The sequence below is a fragment of the Varroa jacobsoni genome, unplaced genomic scaffold, assembly GCF_002532875.2.
Source record: "Varroa jacobsoni isolate VJ856 unplaced genomic scaffold, vjacob_1.0 scaffold_802, whole genome shotgun sequence".
Taxonomy (NCBI): domain Eukaryota; kingdom Metazoa; phylum Arthropoda; class Arachnida; order Mesostigmata; family Varroidae; genus Varroa; species Varroa jacobsoni.
The window spans coordinates 93,299-105,836 of NW_019213704.1; the positions used below are offsets into that span (position 1 = coordinate 93,299).

The window sequence follows — 12,538 nt, forward strand, 5'->3', positions numbered from 1 at the left end:
CGAAACCCAACCGAGACATCTGTTATTAGACTGCGTTGTCGGGGCCATACACGCGCGTCCTCTTTAAACGACCACCATTTAGAAGCGCCAGTGGATGAGGACGTTTGTCATTACTATTTCATTTAGTGATGAAATCCCATTAGACCAATAGAAGACTGGTGGGATATACTTTCTGAGGGACTCAACCGATGAAGTTTTATAGCAAGCCAGAACAACGCGTCCATAAAGTAGTTGACTATTGAGTATAGTAACCTCTATAAGAAACCAGAGAAGAAACGATGTGAAAGACTATGAATATTTTATTTCAAAAGTTTAAAATTATGGCTGCAGTCTATTCCATTACAAACGATAGATATTGTGTCGATTCTACCTTGTCGTAAAGCAGCTATATTTATTTCAAATAGCTTAGCTAATTGTAAGGCACGAAAGTACCTGAAATTCATCGATAGGCAAAGCATGTTCGCGAGAATCGGTGGCAGACAGACATCTAATAAGATATGCAAGTAGGGCTTGTTCGTTAATGAAAGAAGCAGATCTGCACGCAGCTGTTACAATCCCTGACAATCGAGATCAAGTTCAAGTGACCGGATTATTTGTCCTAGCTAAAAGTAGTACTACCGGTTGTACTGAATAACGTAGCTTTTCAATGAAAACTTCAAGTACAATAACTTTTATTCGGTCAAAAAGTGACTCAATAAAATCTCTATTATTCTAATAAAAACTCTCTCAAAATACGAAATTAAATTATACGGTATTATAATTTATTTGACTTTAAAGAGCAAAAACGACTGCACGGTGACTACCTGCACATTATAATTACATCAACTCTTGCGCATTTGGTTAAACACGGTAGATCATGTAGATTTAAATCAAAGCATTCTGATTCGCAAATTTAATTTATTTATTTTTTGTTTTTTTAATGAATTATGTAAGATATTTTACTGACCAAATTATTTTCATATGATTTTCGGTCAGACCGACCTTCACAGACCAGATGGTGTATTATGGATTTTTCAAGGTTCCATATGGTGTTTGTCAGCTCTGCATTTTGACTGCCATTGTGTCCATTTTGTAAAATCCCGTACAACAGGAGTATTAATAAACCACATGTAAATAGACTAATAAAATAACCGAAAAAAGCTGTGACCGGGATGTTTGATCACTCAAATAAGGAAAACTTTAAACAAAGGTATCATTTCAGCTGAAATACGACAGATTCATTCTATTCTCAAATCTAATTTGCGAGGCTTACCACTGGATAGGCTGTCAAGAGGCATAGGCATGAGCGCGGCTACGACCAATCTTCTTTCAAACGATACATCATGAAAGACTCTTTACAGTTGATAGCAAGTGCTTTGAGCGTTGCTGCACCTAATATTTTGAGTTTAACTTAATTTTAAAGAGTTAATTTAGATAACCTTTGTTTAATGCCATATTTAAATGAACACTATCAATCTGTCCTGTGGTAACTTCGTGTCACAACATGTTTTCCAAAAAATATGATGTGCTGTTAATTACGACGAAGGAAATTCTCTTTAAAAAATCATTATTCACAAAAAGCGTAACAAATATCTTTTGAAGCTTTTATCCGGGCCTGCTATTGTTTAAAGGAAATAACACAAACCGATTAGCTTGAGAAATCAATAATAACTGCTCAAAGTAACTGCGTTTCGTAATAAGTGAATTTTCGAAGTTACGACAGCATAATGCCTATTCGTAATAAAATAGCATCGCTTATTATAAATTATTTCACTGAATTTTTTTTGGTAGCTTGGGGTAAGTCGTCTATTATAGCATTCGCATGATTCAGACCAGACACAGTTTTCGAGTGCAACTGGCAAATGGGGGTCAGCTAATGTATTCCGCCTGGCAGTGTCATAATGTACGGTCATTTTAATAGGCAACTTAATTTTACGATTTAACGGAAGAATACGATTTAACGGAAAACATGATACAATGTCGGCGTCGTTAGCAGCTTAGCTCAGGAGTATCAGACTGAGTGTACGTGAGCGAGAGCGAGAAAGAGAGAGACAGAGGGAGAGAGAGATTAGTTACCGTAAGCTGTCGCGTAGGCCACGCCCACAATTCCCGTTTCCTCGATGAGGAGACAAATTCAAATGGCGCGCCGACACAAAGGCTGTTGATGCTGTTACCACTAAAAGTAGCAGTGCAGCTGTAGCGCCGTGCTGATGAAACCGATAAAGGAGCACGCACTGCGGTTATGAGAAAGAGGAACTGATTCTTGTATAGCTTGGTCTCTGAGTATGAACGGCCAATATCGATTTCGTGCAGCAGACAGCGTAATGATGGCATTCATTTGTTTCTGCGTCAACTCTGACAACTGAGATCATTTGGAGATGACCCAGGTGACTATATTCAGTGACAAGTTAAAAATCGAACCCGAATCAAACGTCAAGGTAAGTATGAAAAGAATGTGGCCCACAAACTGAATTGAACTAGACAAATCTACCACTGGCATGTTATTAGTTCTTGTCTTTTTTTTGCTATGTATTGCTTCTTGCAAAGTGTGAACAATACTCGCCTAGTACCAATGTTGACAGATTCTTTTATACTTAGCTTTATATATGGTAACGTTCACCGTTAATACAACTGCAAGTTAAATTATATATTAAGCGTGTCATACGTCGGCGAATATATGCAAACTAATCATTACTGTTGTAATTGTTTACAGCAGATTTAGATAAACACGCTTACGTTAATTGTTATTCAGTTTTGCTTTTAATAATTTTTTTATTGCTTGTTTCAGCTTATTGTAGAGAACTTAGGCTTGAAATGAATTACGTAGATGGCCATACGAAGTTTTTGTTTCTTTTAGATTTACGAAATCAGCCTAAAATACTCGTTAGTTAAAACGTTCGGCTACCTTTTGAGAATTGCCTAAGTACATCAAGTGACCAACTGCTCGGCAAAGTTCGATTTGATTAGCGAAAAATACCATTTAATAATCCCGTCACACTTAGTCCATCTAAATACGGCACTTAATTACAAACCCAGTTTCTGGCACACAGTTATTAACTGTCAAGTTCCTATAGAAAAGAAACGCGTGTTGTAATCCTACCGAACACAACGAGACTCTTTTGGTTTATTCTAGCCCAAATTGTGCTCACCTATTCTTACTGGTTTCTTCAACCTGTAAGCAATACATGGTGTTATATAGATTGGTATTTGCCTGAGCTATATAGATAGACCAGAATATTTTTCTGTTCCACGCATGCCCGTTCTTTGCTGTTTGTTGTAGAATGCCCCTAGTGCCGATCGGCGACAGTAGAAATCGGCCCAGGACAAGGTCTTTGGCTGCCTCAGCGGAGAGGTTTCGACCTTCTCTACGTTATCTGCTAAGTGCATGGCACCTTAATCAACGTGTGGACAACAGCCCCTTTTCGTCTCTGCAGGAACAGGAATTATGCAAGATAGCCCATGCGAAAGCTGAAGGCGGTACGCAATTGTCTCAATCAGCTTTCTGCGTTCTAGTCTATCGGTACGAAATGGCCTATTTGTGGTAACTCGAACAGAGTCGAATAGATAGTTTAACCTTTCCTATAATGCTGACAAAAAGTATACAAGTGACTCATTTGATATGCCATTGGTTTCGATTGTTATATATATACCAGACTTGTAGTGCGTAAATCATCAATTTCGCTGCTAAATATGCTAAAACGAGACGATTTTATATAAACGCTTTATTTAGAAGTGTATCTGGAATTGATATTGCATGAGAGGCAAACGAGTGGAGCACATTAAAGAACGCTATAATTCTCTGCAACTAAATACATAAATGTACATATTTATTTTGTGTACACCAGAAACTAATTAGAATACTTCGTACGTCTCTTGAGTAGTATACAGTGCATTAATATCAAGATCGCATGGAAGTTACGTTTGAATGAACCCAACGACCAGCGCCAGTAAGTTGATTGAGCTAAGTCTATACAACCGTTAAACTAGCTTCATTTTTTTGGCATATATATACATATATAAAAATACGTAATGCCTCGCGTTTAGGTTTGCGGTACGCTTTAATCGAGCGTCCACGGGGCACCTCCAGGCATGGAGAAATTCTGGAGGTCGTGCTGGCAAAAAATGGCTTAAAGGTTTTCTTGCAAGGTATCCGGAGTTACGAAACGCTTTCGTAAACGAAACAACTGCGTCAGTATCGGCATCACTGCTCGAATTGCCTTCGAACCTAGCGTCTAGTCAACGATCCCGCAAACAGAAGTCCAATGCAGGATTGGCGTCCTCAAATGATCATAAAGAAAACAAAGGAGCGCATCCGCAATCCGCGGGCAAAAAAGTCGTTACGATTTCGTACCACTCGAAAAAGATCGGAACTAACCCAGCCCGTCAGCAACGAGATCAAATAAGCAAGCAAAGTAACGTGCGCCAAGTTGTTATTGAAACCCTTGTAAGATAGAAATGGTTCATTTCATCTATCTGTCACAGGGTTGAACAGGCGCGTTTCGTGAATGTTCGGCATAGCAATAACAATGACATTTCAACCGAGTTGTGTGCTTACTTGCCAAGCAATTTTGATAGGTAGAGTGTAATGTAAAATATCTGTTCAATATATGCCATATTTCCGATACTCTAGCTTATGATATGGTAATGTTACGAACACGTAGCAATATCATTTCGCTTTAGTTCCGTCGAGGGTATCACCTCTCTTGATAGTCTGTGTTCATTATAGTAGTAGCATTAATTAACCGAATCGAAGAATGAATGGTAGATGAGTTGAGAGAAAGCGCGCAGTAAGCTGTTATTAAGACTACTGGCTTTAGGATATTTCCAGAGTACTTGTTGAGTTCAATGATCTCAGATATTCGCAGCGCTTGGTCCCAGTCATCGTCAAAGTATACCTCTGCTCCAGTCTAACTTGGTGAGAACTGGAATTGATCGGAGGCACAACAGATAAGTACTGTTGGGTCAAGGGTCTTAATCGTTTGGAATATCAGCTGCTCTTAAAAAACGAAAGATTTTAGAGTTGTGAGTTAGTGTCGGTTCACGTAAACATCTGTGTTGGATCTCTGATCTTGGCTAGCGGATACTACTTCGTAGTATTAAAAGCAGATAGCTGATGCATTTACATGTTGCCTATGTGAATGTTTCCTTTTTTGTGTTTATACTTACAAGAGAGAACTTTAGGATGGAGGAAAATGTTTCCACTTTCTAATCGTAACTCTGTACGAAGTTGGACAAATAAGAAGTTGTAGGGCTCACTGGATCTGTCACTCGACAATCTTCTACCAACTTTGTACTATGAACAGTAATTATCCATAGCGAGCACAGAAAAGGCTAAGCATTTGAGGTGAACAATCAATAATTATGCTTGTAGTATTAATGGCATTTGATCTCTTCGAACATAATTTATAAAAAATATTGTTCCGTTAAACCGAAATGGCTCCAGAAGATGAAACAGAATTGGTACTATGTAAAGAAAGCTGAAATAAAATAAACAGTCAAGAACAAGTAAAAAAATCGGAATCCGGTGCATGTATTGCAAGAAACGATAATTCTGTTCATCGATTGAGTTTCGACCTACGCTTAACTATATGGAAAGCTACACAGCTGCAGTGTACGTTATTCGTTGCAAAGATTGTGTGTTTAGGGCTTAGTTCGGGTACATCTCGATTGCTTAGTAGTCATCGTGAGAGTTACCTGGAAACGTCGCACATCTATGGTTGAATCCTTAGAGCTGGAGTGTGTAGGGCTCATGCGTCGACCATCCATTAAACATACCTATCAAGCATGTCGTACGGTTGCATAACTCTATGCTCGTATATAGACGCAGAATATTTTTACTGGGTTAACTGCACAATATACAAGTTGTATGTGCATATTAGCTAAATTAATGCTACATCTATCGTTTTTGCAATCGTAAAAATAGAATAAAATACAGCTACTTTATTGAAAAAAAAAAAATTGTTTTTTTTTTTGTGAAATGTTTTAATGTACTTCGTCAAAACTCCATGTACCTCGCTTGTTTGAAAAGAGCACCTCGTCTCAACGTGGTCAATTTGGTCAGCGTGTTTTTCATTCTTTAACATCCCAATAGAAAAATCATTTAGGATGATCTTCAGAGATTTAAAAACTTGATGTCGGCGCCCCTAAGGAACATAAATAACCGTGTTTCTGACTGTTTTCTGTCTTCTTGACTGTTTTAGCATCTAGGTAGTCCAACTAAAATTTATTTTCATATTGCGCACGTTGCGATAACGTAATATACGTAACAATAAGTAAATATCATCTAGGTGGATTTATTATTTAGCTTGACGTAAAGTGTTTCTTGACCAACTTATGAGGTAAGAGAATGTCGGATATAAAACGGTGTCTATTATTTTATTACTTGCAGAACATAGGTAACATGAATATCATGGTTTTAGTTAAGGCATTATGGATGAAGATCTAAATAAGTATCGTTAATCATCACGTTCCTCTAGGCCTTACATCTTTAACAGCGCAAGTTGACTTCGAATCAATCCCAGTTGAGCTCTATTCTTTCTTGCTTGAATTCTATAGGATAATGATAGTGACCTGTGAACCTTGGCCTCATAGATAGCAATTAGAGAAATATTACTTAGTTTACGTGTGATATAATATACGAATTTTCGTCCTCTGAAGGTGCTATGCAGAATAGAATTAGTTGTTCCACGTAGATACTTATCAGTAGGATGGAATGGTTTCGCTTTGAGCCCTGCAATCTTTACAAGTAAAGCATTGTATGACCTAGAGTTAAATTCGTATAGCGTATTCCTCGGAGCATACGTAAATCTAAATTAAAGTCGTGTATGGAAAACGAATTTTTAAGTCCAGGAGAAGAAATAGGTTTTAAGAAATGTGGCCGAATGATTGCTATATGTCTAAGAACCCTTCAAAGTTGAAACGACACATTGACAAAAAGATTACTAAAAACATACCATTAATTGTAGCTTTTTTCAACAAAGCTACAATTACATCTTTCTTCGTTGACCACAGGTATTCATTACTACCGATAGCATAAGCTTTTCTCTCCTTATAGATGCAGTATTAGACACAGAAACCTGCTGGTGCTAGTCAAAATGACCGCGCAAAAGTTGTCTGCAGCGGCGCGTAAATTCGAAACCTGTTGTTGCTTTTGGGCGAGACTTTAATACTGAAAGAGCTGATAGCTGAGCATCAGACACAATCGCGCAAAGGTTAGATTGTTCTGGGCAGTCTCGTAAGCTTGCAGAACGTTTTATCCGTTAAGGACCACGTTTTGTCGACGCACTGACAGTGGTCGTTGCGATTACGGTTACCCCAAGTTTTCCCTTAGAAAGGCAGACCTCGGATCCTAGTCTTCCTACCCATTGGCCAAGGTAAGAGAAACAACCTACGCAATTAATAAGCAAGACCCATACATCACCAATTGAACCAATGAACTGCTAAGGAGCCTGCGCTTGTTATGTATTTTTTAATATGGCAGAATGGTTGATTTTATCACAAAAAAAAAACTCTTATTTACCACTATACGTCGCCTAAGTTAGTCATGAAGTTATTGTGCCGACAATTTATCTTTACTCTGCCTTCAGCCATATCTTGTTTTGGTATTATAATGCAGGTTGTAAAGGCAGTCATCACCGATGCTTAGGTATAAAAATGATATGTCATCCGCGGTTGACCCAGCCCATATTTTAATATCGAGTGCTTTTTTACGCGTACCGCTGGAATGTAAGACATTAGTACACAACCATTATAATAAAACGGCAACAGTGCTAACCGGTGCTGATGATAAGTTTGCGACTGTTTGTGTCAACTTTGTGTCCGTTTAATATAGCAGTAGTAGGTAACAGTGCCCTGAAGCATTGATTAGTATTCGATTGTGAACTTGAAATTCGCTAAGCGTAACCTTCGGTGCGTCGATTGAATTATCTTCTTATAATTTTGTACAATATGTAAAACACCAATATTATATAAATTTCATTCATCAAATTTCAAGAAAGTTTCATTCATCACAATTTGGTATTGTTTACATTAAAGCTTAGTGGACTAGTTACTGAAGACGAAGCTGCTTGACTCTCCCAATCGGTAACTTGTTTCTCATTTGATAATGTGGTGACTAGTAATAGTCACACGTGAATCCATCAGATACATACACAAGTAGAATAATGTAGAACAACCTTGGAAATGATGCGTTGGGTCCGGTTTAATTTTGAAATACTTTATATTATATAAGAAGACCTTTTTTATAAGATAGTAAGTACAATTTAGTTGATCGTGCATAACGCTAGTGTATCATTAGTTAGCTAGCTCACTACTGTCACGCCAGTAGGAAATGGGTTGCGTAAGTTGGTATTGCATAGAGTAAGAATCCGAGGATTTTCTTACTGGTTGTGGTAATCTATGCTCAGAAACGATAGGAGTAGTCGTTGCTGACTACTAAATCGTTAATTTCTGAATTTACTGCTTTGATACACGCCAGAATTGAGATCGGTCTCCATTATAATATAATTTCTATGCAGCCATAATTAGTGTACGATGTTTCAAAACTTCGTAAAAATATCTGATTGTGAGGAATACCCTCCTGATTTTTCTTGGCTGACTTTTATTCGTCTCTGGACTAGAAATATTGCTAAAGTAGTATGTAATAATTACCGCACTCAATATAAAAAAGCGGTGTACAATTTCTATGCTCGAACAGACCATACACAGCTGTGACCTATATGACACTATAATGTATGCCTCGTAACCTTTCCTTGTTTCATTCGGTTTACCACAGATGCGTTTCCGCGGTCTACCCCTCGAGTTAAATTGTGGGCCGGTCGACCTTGAACTAACAAGTAGAACCGCCGTAGCCGGGCCATTGCTTCCGCTGTGTGGTCCTTGCGGCTTCGTCTCGGTGTCGTATTATGTGTTGTTAGGTTGCGGACACGTCCAGTGTGATTCGTGTGCCCTTGTTTTTCCGGAGAAGCATGCTCAGGACACGGAAGAACGCAACATTGCCTGTTGCTCCGTATGTAACGAGACCAGCGAAGCGACTCCGATGAAGATTAGCATAACCGCCCTCGAGAAGCTCAACTTTTATTGTCCCTGTGGCATGGAAGGCACCCTGAAAGAGTTGCGCCAGCACCGAAAAGAATGTCGTGTCACCGAGAAAATGTATTCATCGCCGACCACTGAAACTTTGACAGGTATCGCCGATTCGACTAGCTCTGGCGAAGCAAGCAGCAGCCGTATGATGGACGCCGACAGCATTGCTGCCAATGTCAAGGAAACCCTCCTCATTGAACTACAGCGAGTCGAAGAAGACATCGTAAACCGGCTCGAGATGAGGAGGGCGTCGGTGGAAGATCAGGTCAGAGATTGCATCAGAAAGATAGGAATATTAGAAGCGGAACTAACTAGGCTGCGAGCAGAAAATCAACAAAGAAATACAAATCCCACTACATTAGTGGACATGATTGTTCTCGACACACAACGAAATTCACTGGCTATTCGTAACATAGAGCAGCAGATGACTCGACTACCTTTTGTGGCTAACTCACGTGAGGACATTATTAGATGGGTAGTGCGCCACAGCGCTCAAAGCGTTCTCCTTTGGTTCAACGTTAAAAAACTTCTACAGCAGATGAACCGTAACGGTAGTCCGGCAACGTCCGATGATCAAGAAGCACTTCTTGGGGGTTATCCTTGTCGAGTTCACCTGGCAGTGGGTTTTGTCGAGGGACGTAAGATGCTTGGAGTTTACATTGGCACCTCAAACGAACGCAGCTCGGCCGACTGGCCTATGAAGCGTCGTCTAACTATGAAGGTAGGTTTGACAAAACTAGTTTGACAACGTACTATTAAGATTTGATAGAAATCCATATTCTTACCAAAATACTTTCCTTTTCTAGATACGGGCGATCTGAATTAGGCCAAACTGAACACAGGCTGTTATTCCTGTTTTTAGAGCGCGTAAGCAGCAGGGCTGTATCAATGTATTGTGGTGCGTTCCTGTCGTTTCAGAACAAATAGTGTTTACCTTTAGTACAAAGAGCTTTAAAAACAGCCGTAACGGACGATTGCATTTCTGCAATGCTTATCAAAAACAATTGCTTTCGTGTGTGTTGCTGTTTTGGGAAATCGCAAGTCGTATGAAAGTATCTTATTGTAACAATCATACATGTAACATGTAACCTTGTTTTAAATTCTTTCCATAGATATACGATAACGACGGAACGCCTTTTATTGAAGACGATATTGGAACAACCGATCCCGAGGCAGGCAATTATTTCAAAGGACCAAACTCGCAAGGCATGTACGGAATAAACGATTTTATCTCCATCGAGATTCTGACTAACCAGAATTTTTACCGCCGAAACCAGGGAATGGTTTGCATAGGGATCGAAAGCAGTAGCTTATGAAGTTTGTATCTAACGAAGGAAGACGCACATGGCTATAGCTAAAGACTCAAGCGGAGGAAGCAGACCAAAGTTGATGTTATATAGACCCGTCTCTTAACGGGAGTACCCAATGGAATAAGCGATGCATAGATGGTTGGTGGTTGATTGAACAGTAGCGAAAATCTTCTATGATGGATCAAAAAGTCGATCCATAAGGCTAAGCCACTTTTGTGCATTCGATTTTGGCTATTTGTAGAGAAAGTCAACGTCCATTAATATTGTGTTATTGAGAATATGGAAATGAACTACTTACTGCTATCATGAATATATGATTTGATCAGCTTATTTAAGTATGCCTAACAGTGAACCGATATTTAAACGACGCAATAATTAGATGATGAATCCGTATCGTTGGGAGAGCGCTATGGCGATACAATTCGCGCATGTATGCGCAAGCCCTTAGAAACATTGGCGCTCGTTTCCTTGACGTAACCTCTGTTGCAAAAAGGAATTTTACATAAGCTATAAATGATCAAGAATCCTTAAAGAAAACTTAATGCGATATAATATTGTAAGTTAAAAACAATATTCTTTAAGTTACAGTGAGTAACGTGCTTCTGTACAGAACAACGACTGGAATAGTTATAGGTAAAATAGGCGTGAAAACGTAAACAGAACCCATATGCCTTAGGAATGAGGTGGTGTAAATCTAGAGCAAATAAACTCGATGTAAAAAGGAACTGCTATCTCCTCGATATTCCCAACATTACTGCAGCGGCCGACGTATATATTTTCTAAGATACTATGAGATTATAGGCACATAACAAAACTATGTTAATTATGTGGAGAGCAAGATAGCCTAAAAGCTGAATAAGTTTGTATTAAAGGGACATTACCACTTGTTAACTATGCTCGATGGTATCACTTGTTTAAACATTCATTGTTCAATATTCATTTCATACTAAATCCTTTAAATAGAAATGGCACGCCTTTTTATTGTACAGTTGCTAAGTGAATGAATTACTATTCACAATAGCGCTCGCGTTGGATGTAAATTCGTCCTCCAAGTGGTTCATTGTGAAAATATGAGAACATAACTAACAGAGGACGTCACTTTTGTTGAGCAAAAATACGATAACAACATAGACTATATTTTATTGATAGCGATGCCGCAAAACGACCAAATACGTAGGCCGTTTGATGGCCATTATGTATACAGTTTGACAATCATCTTACGATCAGAGGGAAGACTGAACTTCACACCGGTAAAGGTATTTACTCCTAATCAACAATCTTAAAATGATCTTGATCAATTACTACTATCATTATCAAATATTGTGGCCCGATTTTTATGATTATTATTATTATTATTACTATTATCTCGTTAATATTCAATTAGCATATACAATCATGTTATCAAACTAAGTGCACGTCGCTTCTAAATGTTTCATAAATGTGCATATGCAGGTGAAGGGCGTATGTATAGGTTACCTTCAAATTCTTGGTACGCAAATACTTTTGTACTCACGAATGTTCGAAGCCTTGTATAGTACTATGAAACTATGAAGACTAATAAAGATTTTACATAATGAAACGAAATTTATTCGTATGAAACGGATTTAGTTCGTAAAGGATTATCATTTCTTAAACGGCTCTAAAACGCAAAAAGGTGACGCCAATATCTGTCGGTGCCTAAAGATAAGTTTCCGGCGTTTAGTTCATATGAATTTCTCGCTTTGCAAATGCTTATATCGATGACCAAAAAAACGATAGTAGGCCAACAGAGAAAAAGCGTTTAGTTAAGTTAGCTTTATACAATTAGTTTTCTGTGACATGTATGGCAAACTTTTAAAAAACATTTTAGGCGACAGACAGATGGTTGGAAGACCTTGCAAGCATATAGATAGGCATATAAATGTACCGAATACTACACGAAATTTCATTCAATTTGACAGTAATCAGCCGAAACGATCATCTTTATCGTAGTCGGCGTCAGATTTATTGGATCCATTTTCCCCTACTAAATATAGCTTCCTATTAGTAGAGGAAATTTATTTTTGTCGTTCTGCCCTTAGAACGAACTCCTGTCCAAACAAAACCCTTCTGTTGATCATCCATTTCCTATAAATATATTATGTATATGTCTATTTTTGTTGATAATTACATATGCATGCAACGTT

General features: G+C 38.4%; 2 protein-coding genes across 3 annotated transcripts; both read left to right on the forward strand.

Annotated features, from left to right (window-relative positions):
• Positions 1–2,122: 2,122 nt before the first annotated feature.
• On the forward strand, positions 2,123–5,937 carry LOC111263945 (uncharacterized). The gene is made up of 3 exons (XM_022839477.2): positions 2,123–2,417; positions 3,260–3,499; positions 4,024–5,937. Exons 2-3 carry the CDS (start codon positions 3,261–3,263, stop codon positions 4,430–4,432), a joined length of 648 nt encoding a protein of 215 aa, XP_022695212.1. The 5' UTR covers positions 2,123–2,417; position 3,260; the 3' UTR covers positions 4,433–5,937.
• A 1,208-nt stretch (positions 5,938–7,145) lies between these two features.
• LOC111263930 (uncharacterized) lies at positions 7,146–11,976 on the forward strand. Of its 2 annotated transcripts, none has more exons than XM_022839458.2 (3): positions 7,146–7,352; positions 8,753–9,784; positions 10,176–11,976. In XM_022839458.2, exons 2-3 carry the CDS (start codon positions 8,753–8,755, stop codon positions 10,377–10,379), a joined length of 1,236 nt encoding a protein of 411 aa, XP_022695193.1. In that variant the 5' UTR covers positions 7,146–7,352; the 3' UTR covers positions 10,380–11,976. The 2 variants fall into 2 exon arrangements, with proteins under 2 accessions (XP_022695193.1, XP_086825988.1); XM_086969862.1 differs by lacking the exon at positions 10,176–11,976 and adding an exon at positions 9,870–9,971.
• The last annotated feature ends 562 nt before the right edge of the window (positions 11,977–12,538 follow it).

Coding starts and splice junctions, on each gene's coding strand:
- LOC111263945 (XM_022839477.2), top strand. CDS start 3,261: ATGCCCCTAGTGCCGATCGGCGACAGTAGAAATCGGCCCAGGACAAGG. Junction 3,500..4,023: donor TTCTGCGTTCTAGTCTATCG/GTACGAAATGGC, acceptor CCTCGCGTTTAG/GTTTGCGGTACGCTTTAATC.
- LOC111263930 (XM_022839458.2), top strand. CDS start 8,753: ATGCGTTTCCGCGGTCTACCCCTCGAGTTAAATTGTGGGCCGGTCGAC. Junction 9,785..10,175: donor AGCGTCGTCTAACTATGAAG/GTAGGTTTGACA, acceptor TTCTTTCCATAG/ATATACGATAACGACGGAAC.